Below are 19927 nucleotides of genomic sequence, written 5' to 3'. Positions count from 1 at the left end.
CATTCTCACTAGAACTGCAGGGTGACCATTGAAATGCACTATTCAGTAGTTCTTATCTCATTGAACTGTTGTGTTATTTTAATTTACTGTAAATACTTACACATTGTACATGAAATTATCTCAATACTGTGCAAAAGACACCCGCCATTTTACGTGTGTATTATTTGTGTGTTAATTGTAAGTACTTGCATACTGCTTCCTAACACCGTATGCAGAAACATTGGAGGGATCTAAATTCGTTTCATATTAAATATGGCTTCGTTTATAACAAAAAAAATTGTCCTTGTCAGAGCCTTAAAGGAATAACCATCTGCTACTTATACCAGAGCTGGAAAGTAGTTGGACACATTCAATGATAGGTTCTGTTTTTGCATTCTGCTGTACAGGGACACTCGAGGATTTAGAGTACTTTCAAATAAATTAGCTTAATTAAAAAAAAATAGACTACTTGAAAGCCTTAATAGGAGTAATTTTGGTACTTGGAACGGGGTGGAACAGCGTGGGATCCCCTCGAATGTTATTAAGTATTATTTAAAATTACCTCATCATAAAATTAATTGATAACAAAATACTAATGAAACCTACTTCGCAACGTAATAATATCTACACATAATTTTGCAAGATTTTCCTGCGAAAAAAATTTTTCTTCTCAACTGGCAACATCGATAGCCTTGGTTAGTGTGTGGGGGTAGGAACAGGAGAGAGGCTGTGGGGAGAGGGGGTCCAGAAGGAGGCTGTAAAGGCTTCTACCAACAGTCTGCCGTGAGCAGCGTACCGAGCGACATGTCGCCCCCCTACCGCGCCAAGCCCCCGCCGCGCGCTCTTTCCCTTCACTCAAACGCTCAGTTGTCCAAAATACAAGCGTGATTCACTAATAATTAATCATCATCAATCAAGTGGCATTACTTAATTCTCAAAAAAACAAGTGCTTAAGGAATGCAGTGATAAAAAAAAACTTACATATAAACATAATCAAGCTTCAAGATTTTAGTAGAGGTATTTTAAAAACTGTGTTGATCAAAAGTGAAGGGTGACTTAATTTTTCGCATTTTGGGTATTTGTTTTATTTTTTTGTAAACTTTAATTGTTTGGTGGTTGGTAGTGATTTGAGTGAGTGATGTCAGTGCACCAGCACCAGTTGCTCGCGAGCCCGAGCGTCAGCCCTCGGCCTAGTGGCTTGTGATGTGCCCCGCCACCTGGTGGGGCTACCAGGGTGGGGGTGGGGGAGGGCTGTGAGGTATGTGACGGGGAGGGAGGCATGGAGAGCCCTTGGGAGGTGGAATTGGAGCTGCGGCAGCACATCCAGACGTGCGCCTGTACCTGTAACCACATGGGATATGGCAACTACATGGACTATCAGGTGAGTGCCGTAGGTTATTACAATCCTCCCTAGTTGCAGCAGACGTCATACCTTTGCTAACCGCTCCAGCTATGAGGAATACAGTATATTTAACTGTAGCTGAGACAGCGTAGTACCTGACTTCTGAAACCATATGAGATTTGTCTGTATTCAGGTGAGCGGTGTAGATTACAGCAACGTACTGGGGATCAGTGGATAAGTATCTCGGGAAGATAGTCAAAGCAACTACCTTGAATCTTCCTCCGATGAAATTGCAACAGTAAAAACTTATTTAGAAAGACGCTTATATTATGTAACCAAATAAAATGTGAAAGTAATAATGATAACTACACTGAATCTCAGGTGAGTGCCGTTTGTTATTGTAACGTGTCATAAATAAAGTGGGTGTCGTCAGAGCAGAGGAAGAAATTGTATTATAAAATAAGTGGAGCTGAAGTAGACAGTATCTGTATTTTGTAAACTCATGGGAAATGCAAACTACATGGACTCATGGCTCCAATCAGGTGAATGGTGTCTGTTATGGATGGATCGTGTTATACGGATTTCATATGTTGTACAACAGCATTGAAAATAGAACTGGAATAATTATTTTACAAAAGCACTTGTAGCACTTGTTGGCAATTACATCGAATATCTTTCGAATGATCCATTGCTGTAACGAGTATGTAATGAGTGATATCCATTAATATCTGCGTAAGGTGTATCTCAGATTTTCAGTGCCGCAAAAACAAAAGAGTAGTTATGAGGCGATGTATAAATGTGAATGAGGCAAAGGTGTGTGCCAAAACAGAGTTCTTTGGCAGTCGGCCCTCTCTGTCTACCTCTGCAAGGAAATGGAGTGATGGTCGGTTAGTTAGTTTTTTAGCCATTGGTGTAGTGGATATTATAACCTCCTGGTCCTGGTATGTATTGCTAATTCATTAAGAATCTCTTAAAATTATTAAGGCAAATGCTGGTGCACGAATACGCGTTCCATTATATTGGGCGTTTACTAAATGTTTATCAAGAATCCTCATAAATTAGCCAGTCTCATTTTTTTCTGTGTATGGTGATCTCTAGGCAAGTTTAACTAGGACTATGGTACAGCAGCCACAAGAGACTTAACTGCAGCGGTAACTGCATTGATTATGAAGGGAGTGCTGTAGATTTCAATTACCTGGCTCCAGCGAGTCATCTGGTGGATGAAAATATCTACTTCTATTTATTAATTAACGTCCTATTGGGCTTTTAAATTAAATAAATTACAACAATATAACATAAATACATAAAGCATGAAATACAATTTCTAGAAATGAAATGTAAGTTTATAGCACGCCAACTGAAGAACCCTTGAAATAAATAAAAATATATCACGAAAACTTATGCATATGCATAAATTATGGTATGCAGCTATTGAGATTCACTAAAAAGTGATTAATTAATTAGGTTCTAATTGCATTAAAGTTAAAATTAAAATATCAAGCGACAGCTATTAATTCATTGCCGAGTCTGTGAATCCTCTCCGTGACAAAATTTAACAAAAAAATATTGTTTTGAAACAATATGTTCCATCTAGTATGCTTCGGAGGTACCTACATGAAATGGCAACAAATTAATAGCATCAGGGCAGTCCAATTTTTAATTAAACATTTTAAGCAATAAAAAAAGATCAAATATTTGTCGCCTTTCAGATAACTTCGATAAATTGAGTATATATATTTCGTTATTTTCCTAATTGATTTCTTTAACAAATAAACCAATTTTGAAATTGATTAAGCATAAAATTTGTTATTCAATTTGTAAGCAATGAGGAGACCCGATTCATGAACGTGTACAATAATTTTATGTTTTTTTTTGTTGTTTTTTTGTTCTTTTGCCATTCTGAGAATAAATCCAAGCATTTGTAATCCATTACTGGTGATATTTGTAATATGATTCAAGAAGAAAAATAACATTATTATGTCATATTTTCTATGGTCATGAAAACTGCAAATAAACGTTCGATGGTGGAACGGAAACTGAAAAAATACGGTCAAAATTCTGGTTGAAATTCATCAAGGATTCAGGTGATCGGACGAAAAGTAAAAATTAAGGATTAATAGTGGATAAGTAATCACCCAAAGAGCACTGGGTATAGATGATAAGACAACGGTAACTAAATTGATTTTAGCGATGAGCTGTAATCGTACGACTCCCGGTAAACCGTACCACGGCTCAATTAATCGGTTAACCTTTTTAATCAGGAGATTTTTTTTAAATATTGCCATTAAAATTATCCAAGTAATCATTGTTACTACTTACTCAAAGACGTGAACGGGGTCTGACTGTTCGACATCTTGACTTGGAAGTATGTACCTACTACACCTACTAATTACCTAGAATCTTATTTATCTCGTGTTACGAGGTGGCGTACCGGTAATGAGATTCGTACGCTGGGAACTGGGAGCAAGGAGCTAGGAGCTGGAAGCCGTATCGTGGGAGCCATACTAGAGGAGCCGTACTAAGGGAGCCGTACCGGGAAGCTATATCAGACGAGTTTTATCGTGCGAGCACTATACGTATCATATGTTTTGAACATACGGCTCCCACTCAATTGAGCTGTCTTTCAATTGAGTTGACTCTTTGAGCCGAACGAAAATATTGCGCTGGTACAGTGACTCCAGTTCCTAATAAAATTAGTCATGACCTGTAGCTACTCGAATCAAGCTCCGTTAACCCCCTGGAGGGCGTTTCTCGTTTTTTTAGCCTTAAGCTAAATGATAGCATTCGTCAACGACTGTTATCGTTTGCGAAAGCTAGCAGTCCGTCGCTTGTAACATCTTTTCTTAACTATTAAGCGATTCTCGTTCTTCTGATAGCCTTACAAGTTCGATTTTGGAGAGACCTAGTAAAAAATCCTAAAGAAGCGTGGTTAAGAGCATCTAAGAAATTGTTAAGAGATTATTGAAAACACAAATTGGTGAAATATAATTAAGTGACGCAAGGTTTCTAACTAAAACTTAAAAAAACAATTACTTAATATTATAATTCATTTTAATAACTGCTTATTTCATTTGTGAATGACATAAATAAGCCATTTATCGAAGATTCACGTTTTGTGAAAAGGTACTTACCTCGCTGGATAGTAATGACTTTGTTACAGATTCACCACTTCTAAAGTGACGTTTGCTGTCGATTCTAATGCCGCTAACTGTCACCCAATTAACTTGACAAAATTGTTTAAAATGAGGTAAGCAAATGCTGAAAAAGTGAGACAGTTATTGTATTATTATCCTTCTTCAACATCATTGTTTTTAAAACCTAAGAATAGTGTGTTAAAACTTATTGTTATTTATGTAGAAATCCTCAATGGTATATGTAGTTTATTGTAAATTAAATCACTTTTATCTGGCTTTCGACATGTTACGTACTTTACAAACATCGCAATTATGTTATTCAATTCATTTAATAGCATCATTGTGCCACAAACAAGTCACTAATCATGTTTACAGTCAATACTTACGATAATATTAAGTTTTCTTTTGTTAAAACTACGCAAATATTGCTAATTGTCAAAACGTCACACTTAAATGAAGCAAATTCTCCGCGAATGCTAGCGTTCGGCTGGCGAAAGACAGGTTGAGGGGTACCCTTCGCGGAAGGCTATAAGTTTTGGCGCGCAATCGAAAATCTAAGGATTCCATCTGTCATCGAGAGAACCGGAATCGCTTCATACGAATAATCCGAGAAAAATTGTTAATTTGAATGAAAAGACGATTTTAGTGTCGTTAAGTAGAACGAGAATTGCCCTCCAGGCTTACTTTTAAATGCATCTTAAACAATAACGTCAGTTACTTATCATCATATCTGAAATTATTTACTAAAGAAAAGTGCTTCAGTATATATGCCCTTTCAAAAAAGGAGCTTACCTTTCGATTGTTAGCTTGAAAAATTGCCTACTTTTGAACAAAAGTAGTATAAATTTCAAATAAAGAATAATTAGTAATAAAATTATTTTGTTACCTACTTTATCGCTTTTCTGCTATGATTTATACTTATCAGTTCCAATTTCAAAAATGTTAATTTGATTGAACGTGAATAATTTTGTGCATTACACAGAAAAAAATCAATTTCAAATCACGCACCCATGCACCGACAACCGAAAATAGATTGTTTAAATATTATCATGAGGCCGATTTTTAAAAATCCACCCAGTCCAAATATAGTAGTAACTCAAATAAGTAATTGAGTCTAGGTTCGAAATAAAACTTTTGAAAAAACAGGCAAACCTCAATGTTTACTAAAACTAAAAACAAATGGTCCTATAAATTCGTTATATGAGTATTAGACGTTATTTTGGTAATCAACGATTTTTGTCCCTGTTGCGTTCATCGAACCGTTAAAGCGTGTCTCCAGCGGCAATATGTTTTCAAAACATCCGACGAAAATAAAAACATTGGGGCAGGACCACATAACGTTTTTGTTTTCCGTGGCCGATGGAAAACAAAAAAAAAAACGCCATGGCTCAGCGAACACAGCCTTGTAGGTACTCTTAAAATGACAGAGCAAAATCTATCACAGAAATATTATCATCACAGTATTTTGGATGAAAGAAGAATGTTTTATTAACCTTTCCTTATCTGTGGTGTGTATTTACTACACATTCCTTCTAATAACTTTTATAACTCTATAAATATAATAAATTCTGAGTTCAGATTTTAGGTATTCCTCTGTTATACATTTATGCGCTGAATTAAAAAATAATATTTTGCATTGTTTTCAAATTCAATTAAAAATTAGAGTGTTTGACTATTACCCACTACCTTTCAAATCATAATTGCAAATATTTTTGATATGAATCATCTTTTAGCTTAAATCCGACACTTTCATGGCAAGATAGGACGACGATCTTGCATGAAAACGGGACGCCACTATTGCACGCATCGACGCTTCATTCGGTCAGCCTCTCGAATAGTCGGCTCTTTCCGCCCGGCATCCAAAACTCTGTGCTGTATATTTTATTCTGCTCTCACTATAATTGGCAATGGATCCATTATAAGTGATAACGAAATTTGAATTTGTGATATATTAATAATAATAAAATATTGTTTTCATTATCAAAAGCACAAAGACTTGTTTATTTTCATTTTCATTTCGTTGTTTCACATCTGCCAGGCGTCCCGTGACGGCTATTTTATGTTTGTTACAGTTCATAAACTAACTTACTTTAACCATCACGTTGTTTATCGACAAATACCAAACCAAATAATCCGGTCTTGGCATACACTCCTTGCCGCATTCAAATTCTTACATCTTCTCATACATACTCTTCTATTATTCTGACACATGACATTGCCCGATGCAAGTATCTGATTCACTTGATCGTGCCATGTCTTCTTCGGGCGTTCACGACTTTTGGATGCTACCATTCACATTTGCATCATATATTCGTAAAATTAATTAAATTACGTAAAATTAAAAATTATTTATTGGTTCAAAACATTTGCGCATCATTATTCTCTTTGCAACGCACGAATTTAAATCAAATAAAAACCCAAATTTAATTCACACCTAGTCTGCAACAAAGCAGAAAACCAATTCCACGACATTATTTAGCCGCTATTTCGTGCGTATAAAATGTTCGCTTGCAATAAATAATGGTGGAGGCCACTAGCGCAGTGGAGAGAATCTTAAATCAATAAAACGTATTTTATTATTCAATTGGGTCTGTAAGTTGTCTAGATAGCTCAGTAGTTTACAACAGTTTGGTCATTTGTCAGTAGATGAATGAGTAAGAACAATAATCTTTTATCGCGTTTTTTTAAACGTGAACGTTTTTATAAGGTCTCTTCAGAACTACCGATGAGACGATTTTGCTGTCGCCGAATATTTAAATATCAATGGTTGTGGCACTAAGTGGCGTGTATATTCTAAAATTAAACCAATGCCCGTTGCTTGTTTACATGCTGACGTCATTGAGTGGGGAGGGGGGGTAAGATAAGAGCCCTGATATTCACTCTGCGCGATGAAGGACGCGTTTTTTCAAAGAACTTGAACAAGTCATCAAATTTCAATTTTCTGTTTATATTTCACTTCTGTGAAGCAACTGGCTCATAATTATATAATAATAGAATTACGAAACTCGATAATTCACGTTGAAATTGGATGAATTGTTCAATTTTTATGAAACAACCCGTCTTTTCAATCAGTTATATACACTACTCATACGTCGTGTTTTCCTTTAGGTGATCTTAAAAGTGAGGGGGTTGTAGAATCTCAACATCACCGTTAACTTTCTTGCGTGAAAACGTTTTTTGTTCTTCACTGGACCTAATGTATATGTTTTAGAGAACTTCAATATCTATAGGAGGACGCACAAATAACTCGTTTAACCCTTTCCGTCGCGGAGTTATGACTGATTTTTTGGTTGCGTAGAGTGAATTTCAAGGCTTGTATTATTATAAACCTCCCTCCTCACCCCCTCGATGAAGTTAGGCCACTAGCAAGCAACTAACAATGGTTTAATGGTTCTCCCCTGCTTAATATTTTCAAAAAACCCAAAAAATATAATTCCTTAACATAATTTGACGGCCGGCATAGTCCAGTGGTAACGCATTGGACTGCCATTCCGAAGGTCGCGGGTTCGAACCCGGCGCACAGTGGACGGAATGAAGAAAAAACACGAATTAATTGTTTGATGGCTAAATATTAGTGCAATATTTTTTTTAATCTTATTAATGAATTATAAATATTTTTAAGTAAAAATATTAATTTATTATTATAAATAGCTTTTTCTCCATTTCGTCATTAATTGTAGTGAAAAATTCTTAATGTTTTTGTAAAATGTAGGGCTCAAAATGTTAGAACCTGCCGCTATGTGGTATTTTTGTGTCACGTAATTAATTAAAAACTATTTTAATTTCTCAGAAGTGGCATTTAATATACCCCGTTTTTTTAATGCCTCGAATAATTCTTTCTGGAGAATGCATATAGGCCTTCCTGAAAATAACAAAATTGTTCAAGGAAGGACAAAAGATGATCACAATTTATATATGACATTAAAGGTGAGACTTCAGTCTACAATACTTTTATATTCATAAATGGGAACAAACGATGTTTTGTTTCTAAATGCTAATTGAAATATGCATTTTAACAGCAAAAAAATTCAAAAATAGTGTAAAATTAGATGTTAGTTCAAATCTGACACACATGATATATTGATATATAATTTTGTAAATTAAATTAAGAATACCTTGAGAAATGTCAGCCATAAGAAACTTTTGTAAATATATCCAAAAGTCACTTATTACACAACCGTCTCTGCTCACGCGTAGGAATGAACTGAAAAACGCGATGCCGAACATTCAACTTACGACACACTTTGCAGCGTTGCCAAACTTCCATCAAGCCCTATTGACATATTTAAATTAACACATAAAATGCAGAAACTATTGTACTACACTAAAAAAAATATAAATATTAAAAAAATTAACGTATGCAAAAACCACTTAATTCGCGTTTTTTTTCCATTCCGTCCAAAGTGCGGCGTGCGCAAATAAATTTTATTTCATTAATTTGTGTTATTTCACAACTAATTAATTAAAATAATATATAGTATATTTGCGGCACGTTCCAGAGTGGAAGATACTACCAGTATCGCCCTGGTGTAAGACCACCATTCAGAATTGAAAACGTTGCTCCGAATGGCTTTAGCCGTGTTTAGTGACTAGATCTGAATAGCCAGGTACTTCCCCACCTTCCTCTTTCCCTTCCCCACTTACCTTCAGCCTCACAACACCCCCCAATTGGGAATGCCATAGTCTCACTGGCTCCAGACGGGAGCAGTTGGGACTCTTGTGAGGTATTCACTATAAAAAAAAAATAATAATAATAATCACCCACGTACCAAAAATTAAGAAAACCCTTAGATCATTAATTTTAACAGGTGTATAAACACTGCTGGATTTCCAAATATTTTGTTTATTCCAATTCTTAATGAATCATTTTTGAACATTTTAGAAATTTAAATGGCTGTGGATAAATAAAATCATATAAATAAGACGTCACCGTGTGGACATATCCACAGTTTGATAATGGTCTCAAAAGCCGAAAAAACTGTAAAAATAACAGACATTATTAAATTTGATTTATTTTAAATTTATTTAAAAAAATTAAATGGAGTTCTACGAATTAAACACCAAAACAATAAATAATAAACAATGGTTTAGTTTTAGAATATACATTTTACATGGCGCCACGACCCTTGGGCCACGAGACGTATTTAAATTATCTGCTAGCTCTTGCGGGACTTTAGTTTGGAAACCTTTTTAAACATGTTTTCACGTTGAGAGACCATACAAAATACCGTTTAAAAAAAGTGTAATCCTTGTTCTGCTTTATCCTACTAGTTATATTTGGCTCAAAAGCACGATACGATTCGTAGAACATAATACACTACGATACGTCCAAGTATTAATAATGATCCTCTGGTTAGCCCGGATTTGAGGGCTGATTGGTACTCGCTTAATGTAGGAAGCTGCAGCTAATTAGCACCAGTTAACGAGATCGTGATCGTGATCGTGATCGTGAACAGTACGAGAATAATACTCCTAATATCTGATGCGGCAGTACATCAGTACACAGTTACGTTGCTAAGTGAATACATTCCTACTAATTACTATTTTTATATCATCTTTGTAATGGATCCATATCTTTCCAGCAATATCATGTAAATATATTCTCATTTCGTAGGCACAGTAATTGCGTATGCAGATGTGACTTTGTATATATTTATGCGTAGTATTTTATTTTATTTTTTCATATATACGGCATAACGTTGCCATCAACAAAAGTAAGAATAGTGAAAGTACAAAAACTCAAACAAAAGTATTAAGTAACAATCATAAAATGTAAAAGTTCAACAACTCAAAAAAAGGTATAAAGTAACAAGTAAGAAATCTAAAAGTACGACAACTCAAATAAAAGTAAAAGTATAAAATGTAAAAGTACAAGAACTGAAAGAAAAGTATAACATGTAATAGTACAACAACTAGAAGAAATGTATAAAGTAACAAGTATAAAATGTAAATCTACAACAACTCAAAGAAAAATATAAAATTAAAAAGTACAAACACTCAAAGAAAAGTATAAAGTAACAAGTATAAAATGTAAAAGTACAACAACTGAAAGAAAAGTTTAAAATATAAATGTACAACAACTCAAAGAAAAGTATAAAATATAAAAGTACAAAAACTAAAAGAAAAGTATAAAGTAACAAGTATAAAATGTTAAAATAAAACAATATCTAAAAGTATAAAATGTACAAAAAATATTATTTATTTTAAAGTGAGTACTGCTAAGTATGAGCAATGAAGAAGAAAATAATTAACAGGAGAAGAAAATCTTCGATAAATCTAACTATTCATTGAAAAAGTTCAATATCAAGTTTCCAGTTGTGAAATTTTCATTTTATATCACTCTTTTTGTGCCATTAAAGGCGTAATGGTTGTCCCATATATTAGACCATTTAAGTTCTAGATTAGATAAGAAACGGGTAAGCACTTAACTTGTTTATTCCAAGGCAATAATTATCTGTAGATATAATTTAAAAAATATATATAGTAAATAGAAGGGCATTAGGTATATAAGCAGTTAATAAATTATTTTTACGAAATACTTTAGAATTACTACTAAAGATCCCATTAAACCTGTTAAAAAAATACCTATTTAAAATTCAAACTACATTTAAAAATGTTTGTGGCGAAGTGTTTTCTCGGAAATTGAACACGCACCTTCTGATGTTAGGTCAAATGCTCTAGACCACTGAGCCACGTCGGGTTATTTCCAACACGCCAAATAATTCAATACGTACTAGTACTTCAATCAACAATTACTGCTTATTATTTATTTATTTCACCTGTAAACTACCAACTTTATTTTTGTAGGAAAAACTTTGTTACTGCTTAATTTCCCACTGGGTGGCGTCGAGACATATTATATCTATATTTGTTGGAGAAATATTTTGATTTGTCAAATATAATAATTTTTTTAGTGATTTTTATTCGGGAGATATTTTCAATTTGTATTGATATTTCAGGCGACTAATTATTGCTTATAATAATTTGTTATCCTTTGAGCTGTGCATAAAACTTTGTCTTATAAACATTAGTTTATCATTAAAAAAATAAGTGTATTCTCATTTAAAACAATATATCCATCTGGCCTTTTGTGAAACGGATTATGGTAACTCTAACAAAAAACATGGACCAACCATTGAGTTATATAAATAGAGTCAATTCCTAGCAAAATAAGTGTAAAGTCTTGTACCCGTGCGGGAAGTTAGAACGGGGGGTGTGGTGGCTGTCGATGTCTCCCGAATCCTTCCGACCTCGAACGGACTCAACGAACAGAGTCACCAGCCTGGAGCATGTCGTTTGGCTGCATCAATTACACAAACAGACACACTAGTTAACTTGTACCCGGCGTTACTCAGGGACTTATGAATGGTTTGCAGTAAAGTTTTAAGGTTGTGAATTCTAGTGTACCGTAGGTGAAAATAATATTATTGTATTGTAAATAGTATTTGTTTCAATTGATCGTGCCATGTCTTCCACGGGCGTCCTCGACTTCAACCATTCACTTCCAATTGAAATTTGCACCGTTCATCGGATAAATGTTATAGGAACGCGTACGGGACAAAAATAATAATTTTCATATTTATAGTTTATAATCTAAATAAATTATTGCCTCAAATGATTATTTAATGTTACTGATGTTCAGAGATGTGCAAAATGGGTAGCCAAAACCATTTGAAATGCAAAATGGAAATGGGTCAAAACTTTTCCATTTGAAAATGCAAAATGGTTTTTAGAAAAGCATTTAAAATGCAAAATACCTATTTTCAAAATCCATTGAAAATGCAAAATGGTTTCTCAAGTCAAACAATTAAAATAATTATAGAATTTTTAAACAGTTTTGTCATTTAATAATGGACATCAATGTAGAACATAATTACATGATGGTAAATCAAAAACACCACGACTACAGATTATGAACCACAAAAAATTTGCGCGGGACAAATGTTGCCAACGTAAAAACATAGAAACTGCTATATAACATTTAATATTACAGCGTCATGGCCCCATGTTCAGTATTTTTTGTAATGGTATCACTCGATTGCCAGGGCTTCTACCAGGGAGCAACTTGAAAAATGCAAATTATCTCTCATAGCGAGGTTGAGGACCGACATTTGGGGCTTATGAAAAAAAGATGAGTGGAGATAGTAGGAAGAATGTTGCAAAAAAGCATTTAAAATGGAAAATGCATTGAGAAAAGCATTTAAAATGCAAAATGCAAAATGGTTTTTAGAAAAGCATTTAAAATGCAAAATGGAAAATACCCATTTTGCATTTTGCATTTCCATTTGAAATGGATTTATTTGAAATAAAGCACATCTCTGCTGATGTTAAACATAATATTAATTAATAAGCGTTACTCATATCAATAATTATCGGACGATTGGTAACCTATTGGAAAGAATCCTGACGTCCCTGACTGCCGCCATCGTGTGGTCGCTTTATTCCAATAATTTTCCATTTCTCTCTCCAAAGTTTGCTGCGAAAATCATTGTACGTATGAAACTCTTTTAACCAAATACTGAGCATCTAGCTATGTTGATCTTCAATCATATTGTCAAGTAGTGCTATTAAATAGGTACTGATCTGAGTAAGGGAATAATGCTGATCGGAGTTCTAATGCAATTTGAAAAAAATTGCCTGTAATTAATTGTATATTGGTGTACCCACCCATAAATGCATCGATACATATATTTTAACTGCTCGGGCTACGAAGTATCTATCACCAGGTGAAACGTCTTCATTAAACTCGTTCTATCTCATTTTCTATTATAGTCAGACATACAATATAAACCATTTTAGAATAAGATAGCACCAAGATTGATCTTTGCATTTTAAAGTTTACCATTGACTCTTCCGTATAATTGTGAAATAATTCTATAAAACAGAAAAAAACCGCCAAAAAGTTCACCCAGTCAAATTTTTCTACTTTTTTAATAATTATTTTTAACATAAAATGATAAAAAAGTGATAATAATAACATTTATTTTATGTTTGTCTAATTAAATGTGTTTTTTATTGTTATTACTTATAAATTAGTAAATAGAGTTCAGCAATTTTCAGCGACATGACAATAATAACTTTCGAATCTGCAGCACGAACAACACTGAAAAAAATTTAACCACACTCCTAAAATCTTCATAATTCCAATTCGAGTTATTATTGATATAGAAAAAGTTTTTGATACTTGCAAGAGATGCTGACAACCTAGTTAAATAAACAATAAACAAGTTTTAGAGCAAACAGCGGAAGATTTCAATTTCAAGTTGAAGACAAACCTGCAAAATCAGTCTAGGGTTGCCGACCGCTTTCCAAGTAAATTTCTGATATTCGATGTGAAGCAAATTATTATTGAGCTCTTTGAAAGTTTGGGGTTCAAGTGACTTGTATCAAGTATCAAGTTCCTAGTGATATTTAAGTTTGCAATGATGGACCCGAACTTCTACCGTTTGAAATGTTATATTTACATGAAGAGTCGAAATGAAAAAATATAGGCCATAAATTAGGATTTCTATTCCATCCTTTTAAAAAGCAACTGCTTTGTAGGTAGCCATACTTAGGTTCGTCATAAAAAAGGTGGGGAACTATTACTTGAAAGAGTAACCCTGCTGTAATGAAACTTTGTCTTTTTTTAATTGTTGAAAAACTATTGTTAACATATATCTTTTAGCGTGAGGTGGCTCCATAAAATGTAGAAACATTGAAATAACAGTCGGTATGTTAGGTAAGAGTATGTAGGTGAGATAAAAAATACGTGGGTTGATTGATAGATACGCATGTTTCATACAGAAAAACTTAGACAGAAGAAACCGCTTTTCTTCCGCATGCTCTTCTCATATCTCCGCGTTGTGCCTTATTTTGACCCAACGCTGGTTGAAAATGATCAATAGATTTTAAGACTCCCAGAAATTCGGCAGCCCGGTTCAAAGTATCAGGAATTTTTTCTTTCTATCCTGAAAGAGTTCTTCCAAAAATTTTTCACCGATAACTTTGAAGTGAGTGGCATATATCAATCTTAAGCCTTCCTTTTTGGCGCTGCAAAAAAGCGCAATACCTCTACACGAAGATGTCGTCTCCCACCCGGCATGCCGCTTGAAGTCCCGAAAGCCCTTCTGGGCGGAAGGAGAGAGGCTCCTCCGACTACCTCTCACCCCAGAAGATAGGTGGAAACTTGAGTGGCAAACGGCCAACGTGGGAAATGCCCATCTCATACAGGACCCCACCGAGAGACAGCCTGGGTTCTCACTGCCTCGCAAAACCTGCTCCGCCATCAATAGGTTAAGGTGCTCCCATAGCCGCTGTGCCCACATGATGCACAGATGGGGCCTTAAAGAGTCGGCGATGTGTGAATGTGGTGCGGTGCAGACTACCGAACATGTGGTCAACGAATGCCCGCTCCATTCATTCCCCGGCGGGATTGATGAGGTCCACATGGCGACGCCTGAGGCCCTAAAATGGCTCGCAGATCTAGATGTCCCCCTCTGACCCCCACCATACGAAAGAAGAAGAAGAAGCCTTCACACATCTACTAGCGAATGCAAGTCCAATCGAAATCACGAAATCTATCAAAAAATTAACCAAAAGAAATATGAATTTCGAACATAGAAATATTGATTAATAGAAATGAAATAATTTCAAAGTCTGAATTCAGACAATCAGTTATAATTTTGAAAATTTCATAGGAAATTTAAGAGCATTTAACGTGAACAATTTCACGCAGCAGCATTTCATTTCATACACCGATATCCAAAATTTTAAAAAACTAAAAACATACTCACAAAATCAATAAATAAATGAATTTGATATACGAATCAAATGGCCGAATGTATCGGGAGCACATGTTGTGTGGGAGATGATAATGTTGTTTTACGGCGATGGGTCCCCCGCCCTCCCGCCGGACGCAGGGTGGTCGCCGGCCACTGCCCACTATAAGGGTTGACCCATCATCATTCAGCACTCCTAGGGGTGAAATATTAATGGCTGCGAACACCCGCTCCTACAGTATTCATATCTCCAGAGCGAGGCGCGCGCCTAACTGCCGCGATGGACAGTGTTTGTGAGGGTTGCTACTCGCCACTGTTGTACCTCCTTGTAAAATGTAACTTTGTATTATTTATGAGCCACCGCAACGACATACATGCGAGTAGAATGTTGAAGGACATATTATAATTATCATCCTGAGGTTGTTCCCTTAATGCTTTCAGCTTGCAAAGAACGACCTTATTAATAATTATTATGCTTTTTAGTACTTCATTTGAGAGGATGCTAAGTGTTGGCAAGTAAATAATTGAAATTTTCCTAAGTTTGAACAGGCTCTGAATTTTGAAATGCCTGTTTGATGGGCACCCTTTTATTTATCTTTTATTCTTAATAAAAGTCCATTAAACTTCTACAGTGGTGTGCTAGCAGGTAAGTTATTTAATGGGCTTTTTAGGTTTATTTTTATTTATGATGATATAAGAATAATTACACATACTTAAATGTAGATTCATGGTTATAACAGTAAAATTTATGGAAAAGGGATCACTCTTAAATTACGCGAGGTGTAAAATATAACAAACAATTTTATTAAGGATGAAATAATTTTTTTACATTTTTGAGCTTTTGAAATTTCATAAAATGAATAACATTTTCAAATAATTTTCTGCAGCTTCTCATAAAAATATGATGTCACTTGGAATTTATTACTTCATTAAAATATGGCAGATTAGTTTGTTTAACCTCTCTTTTTAATGGCAAGTAATTAGTTCGTGTAATTTTAATAATATACCACAGTTAAAATGTAAGTTTTAAAATAAGACAACATAGTTCCAAATTCTTTGTAAAATCAGAATCCTTTGAAGTAAGAAACAAACTCCGCCCGATGCCAATTAATACAAAGGAGTCCCTTAGTATTGGAAAAGGAAGTTACGATGATTGCCGATGATGATAGACCAGTCGGTGGCTGAATTCTTCTATAAATATCTTAGGGAAATTTTTTGTTATTCATTACTAGAAAGTGTCCAAAATATAAATAACAACCAAGATTTTAAAATTTACGTTAAAAATCACATTGAAAATTTAACTTTGGAATAATATTCATAAAAAATAATGCACTAAATAGCATATCTCCCATACACAAAAAAAGCCTATCTTTATTATGGTGGTACAACTTATGTATAAAATTTGGTGAAATAATTCTTTATTTCACCCAATGTGTATATTTTCAGTAAATTATGTAACATTATTTTTTGGAATAAATATTTTAAAAAATACATTGCTTTGTTTTTAACTGAAAATTCATGCTTGCATAAACAAAAATTTCCATAGGAAAAATTCTAAGGAAATTTTTAAATGCTTGAACGCATCTTTGGACCCTAGACATTGAAAAATACACCCTCCATGGAAAAATTAAAATAATGATCAGCTCAGTAAAAATAAAAAAAAAAAACGCTGAAAACGCAACAACAACAAAAAACTGAAATTTGTGCTTGTATAAACTTACAGGAAATCGAATTCAAAAATATGTTAACCGATATATTCACCGATCAATTCACATAAATTTATTCACTTAAATGTATTCACAGATAAATTCACTTAAATTTATTGACATAAATTTATTCACCGATATATTCACTAAGATGTATTCAAGATATATTCACTTAAATGTATTCATTGATATATTCACATAAATGCGCAGCCTGAAAACCCTTGCAGTGTTAAACTTAGCTCAGTCATCTATATTGATAATAGAGTTTTTGTGGACTTCAATTACTTTCGCAGTTGGACGTGCTATGTGCGTTTTGGGTCTTCGCAGTATTTTTTGGTGGCAGCCAAATTTATAACTTTCGGTGTACTTACCCATAAAACAGATTTCTTAAGACGGCAAAACTATAATACGGTTGAAACTTTTTGTGTATTTTTGTGTCATAATTTTATTGTATCTCACTCCAATTGCACTTTACTGTAATTACCTCGCAAACTAAAATTAAATTTGCTTTGTTAATCTTTAAAGGGTGCTTTTCTTACTTGCTTTCTTAATCACTCCCAAAGTGGTGTTTACGCAATATAAGCAGCCTAACTTATGTTGTAATAATTATATTAATTACATCATTTCACTATTTGCCACAGCTACTTTAAAGATTTAAGAACGATATTGTAAACACTGTGAGATCAAACAAAATGATAAAATCATAATATAATTAAGTAGCAAAAGATATTACAGATTTTATATACCTACCAAGTTTATTGAAATATGAAATTATCGTGATGTTTACAATAGTAGATAAAGGGGTATTAATAATTAACACATTTTGAGTTTCATGCTTATTTCTGTTGTGAGTGAACGCCTTAAGGCCCGAACAAACCGCCGCGATCAAAGCGCTTCCGCGATCCCGTGCACGGTGGCGATCAGATGTTGTGTATGAACTTGTAGCAACGTGTTCACATCGAAGCGTTCTCTGATTGGCCGCGGCGTCCTGTGCAGCGTCTGGACGCGGCGATCGCTCGCGTCCGCGATCAGTTGCTGCTTGCAGGATATGCACGCTGCACGCAACGTAACTATCTCTGAGTTTGTGTTATTTATCATGATGTCGGATACAAATACAGAGAGAATGATCAACGAAATTAGCATCTGCCGATGGTTTTTTCATGTTTTCAGCAATTAAATTACAATTATTATCACTTTTGATATAAAATATAATAAACATAATCGATTAGCTATGAATATTCATATTTTTCCGATATTGAACGCGTGTATTTTTTTAGCAGAGTTCTATGTTTTCATTTTGTACAAAAGAAGTTGTAATTATTATATATGTGTTCGATTAATTTGTTTTATGTAAGTGTAAACCATTCCTAAGAATTTTGTCCCCATTAATCTGATATTTAAAATATTGAAATCGAAAGAATCTCTTGTAATTAAAATTCATTAAAAAAAAGTTAATTCAAATAAAATAATAAATTAATTAATTAGTTAATTCATAAATTCTAACAAAATTGCATTATGGGTTTCATTTTATCCTACCAACCCGTCGAAATTATTTATCTTACCAAACCGTCTTTTAAGTAAATTTACACTTTTCAGGGGCTTTTTCACCATCTTCCCAATAGCTTATCTACCCTAATAACGAATATTATTAAAATAAAAATAAAATACTTGCAGTGGTTAAAAAAATCGGCCAACTTATCCAATATATAGCCACTATACATAGGTTCGATTACCGAATTATAAACTCCAACTTAATAAATAAATAAACCGTAAATCGTAAATCGAAAATATTCGTTATTAGGGTAGATAAGCTACTATCTTCATCATCTGCAATAGCCGCTAGAAGTAATAATTCTTCTTCAGACTCGTCTCCAAACATGATTATGATTATTTGAATGGTTCCCGCTCCGAGCTATACCTACCACACAACCGACACAAACGTACGAGTGCCACGGACGCCAGCTGATCGCTAGTTGATCGCTAGTTTGGTGTGAACGGTTCTGCACGCATACAGGACGCTCACCGTGCACGCCATCGCGGACCCAAAATGATCGCGGCGGTTTGGCCTTGCCTTTAGTGACGCTGTTGTTTAGCTCGTCTATTTTTTTGTTGAGGAATTTGGGTGATATACAGGGTGTATCGGCACGTACCCGACAAACTTTAACCAGCTATTCCTTAGCACATTTGGAGTAAAAATGTTAAGGGCACTTTGCTGTCCGGTAACATTTTTTTTAATAAAAAATGTATCATTCATATTTTCACCACATGTCACAACTGTTTTATCCTTTGTCACAGTTTGAAAACCCATCTGGCAATATTTTATTTGAGTTTCGTTGAATAATACACGTACGTATATATGGCATGGCACCATTCGTCTCATTTTTAACTATTATTATTTAGTGTGTATGAAAGAGCGAAGACGGTTTTTGACACACTTGCTAATAACAGCTGTTGAACACGAGAAACAATGCCAATGACAGTGACGGAGTGTGGATTTTTTTATATTTTTTTTGTTTTTAATTGAAAAAAAATGTTACCGGACAGCAAAGTGCCCATAACATTTTTAACTCCAAATGTGCTAAGGAAAAGCTGGTTAAAGTTGGTCGGGTACGTGCCGATACACCCTGTATAGTTACTTTCATTAAGGTGAAAGACGAAAATTCTAGGGTTACAAATAACCTGAAAATATTTGAAAATCTCCTACTACCATCACAGTTAGCGTAAAATATTGCTGTGTTGTGATGATAGGCTTAGCCTTAGCTTAGGAGTAATCTAACGTTCCGCGCCTGGGTGGGATCCAAACGTGATGCCAACTCAGCTACTGACCGGTATAACCGATCGGTTATTATTATGTACATGTGTTTTTTTTTATTAATAAAAAAAAGTCACACGAATTACATTACACAATATAATACCGTTTTAAATTACAAAATAAAATATAAGTATTTGATGTACCCCCATAAATAAGCAAAAATTGTGTGTATGGGGGGTGTTGTTATTTTGGTT

At 34.4% G+C, this 19927-nt stretch overlaps 1 protein-coding gene across 1 annotated transcript in view; it reads left to right on the top strand.

Annotated features, from left to right (window-relative positions):
* The first annotated feature begins 1258 nt into the window (after positions 1-1258).
* LOC149422643 (dipeptidase 1-like) overlaps positions 1259-19927 on the top strand; it is a 480722-nt gene continuing 462053 nt past the window's right edge. The window contains exon 1 of the mRNA XM_089633431.1: positions 1259-1360. Within this exon, the coding sequence (XP_089489557.1) occupies positions 1259-1360 (102 nt within the window). The remainder of the gene's footprint in view (positions 1361-19927) is intronic.

Source organism: Hesperophylax consimilis, chromosome 7 (genome assembly GCF_061612785.1).
Source record: "Hesperophylax consimilis isolate HC1 chromosome 7, BYU_Hcon_1.0, whole genome shotgun sequence".
NCBI classification, from domain to species: domain Eukaryota; kingdom Metazoa; phylum Arthropoda; class Insecta; order Trichoptera; family Limnephilidae; genus Hesperophylax; species Hesperophylax consimilis.
This window is presented reverse-complemented; position numbering and strand designations above follow the sequence as displayed.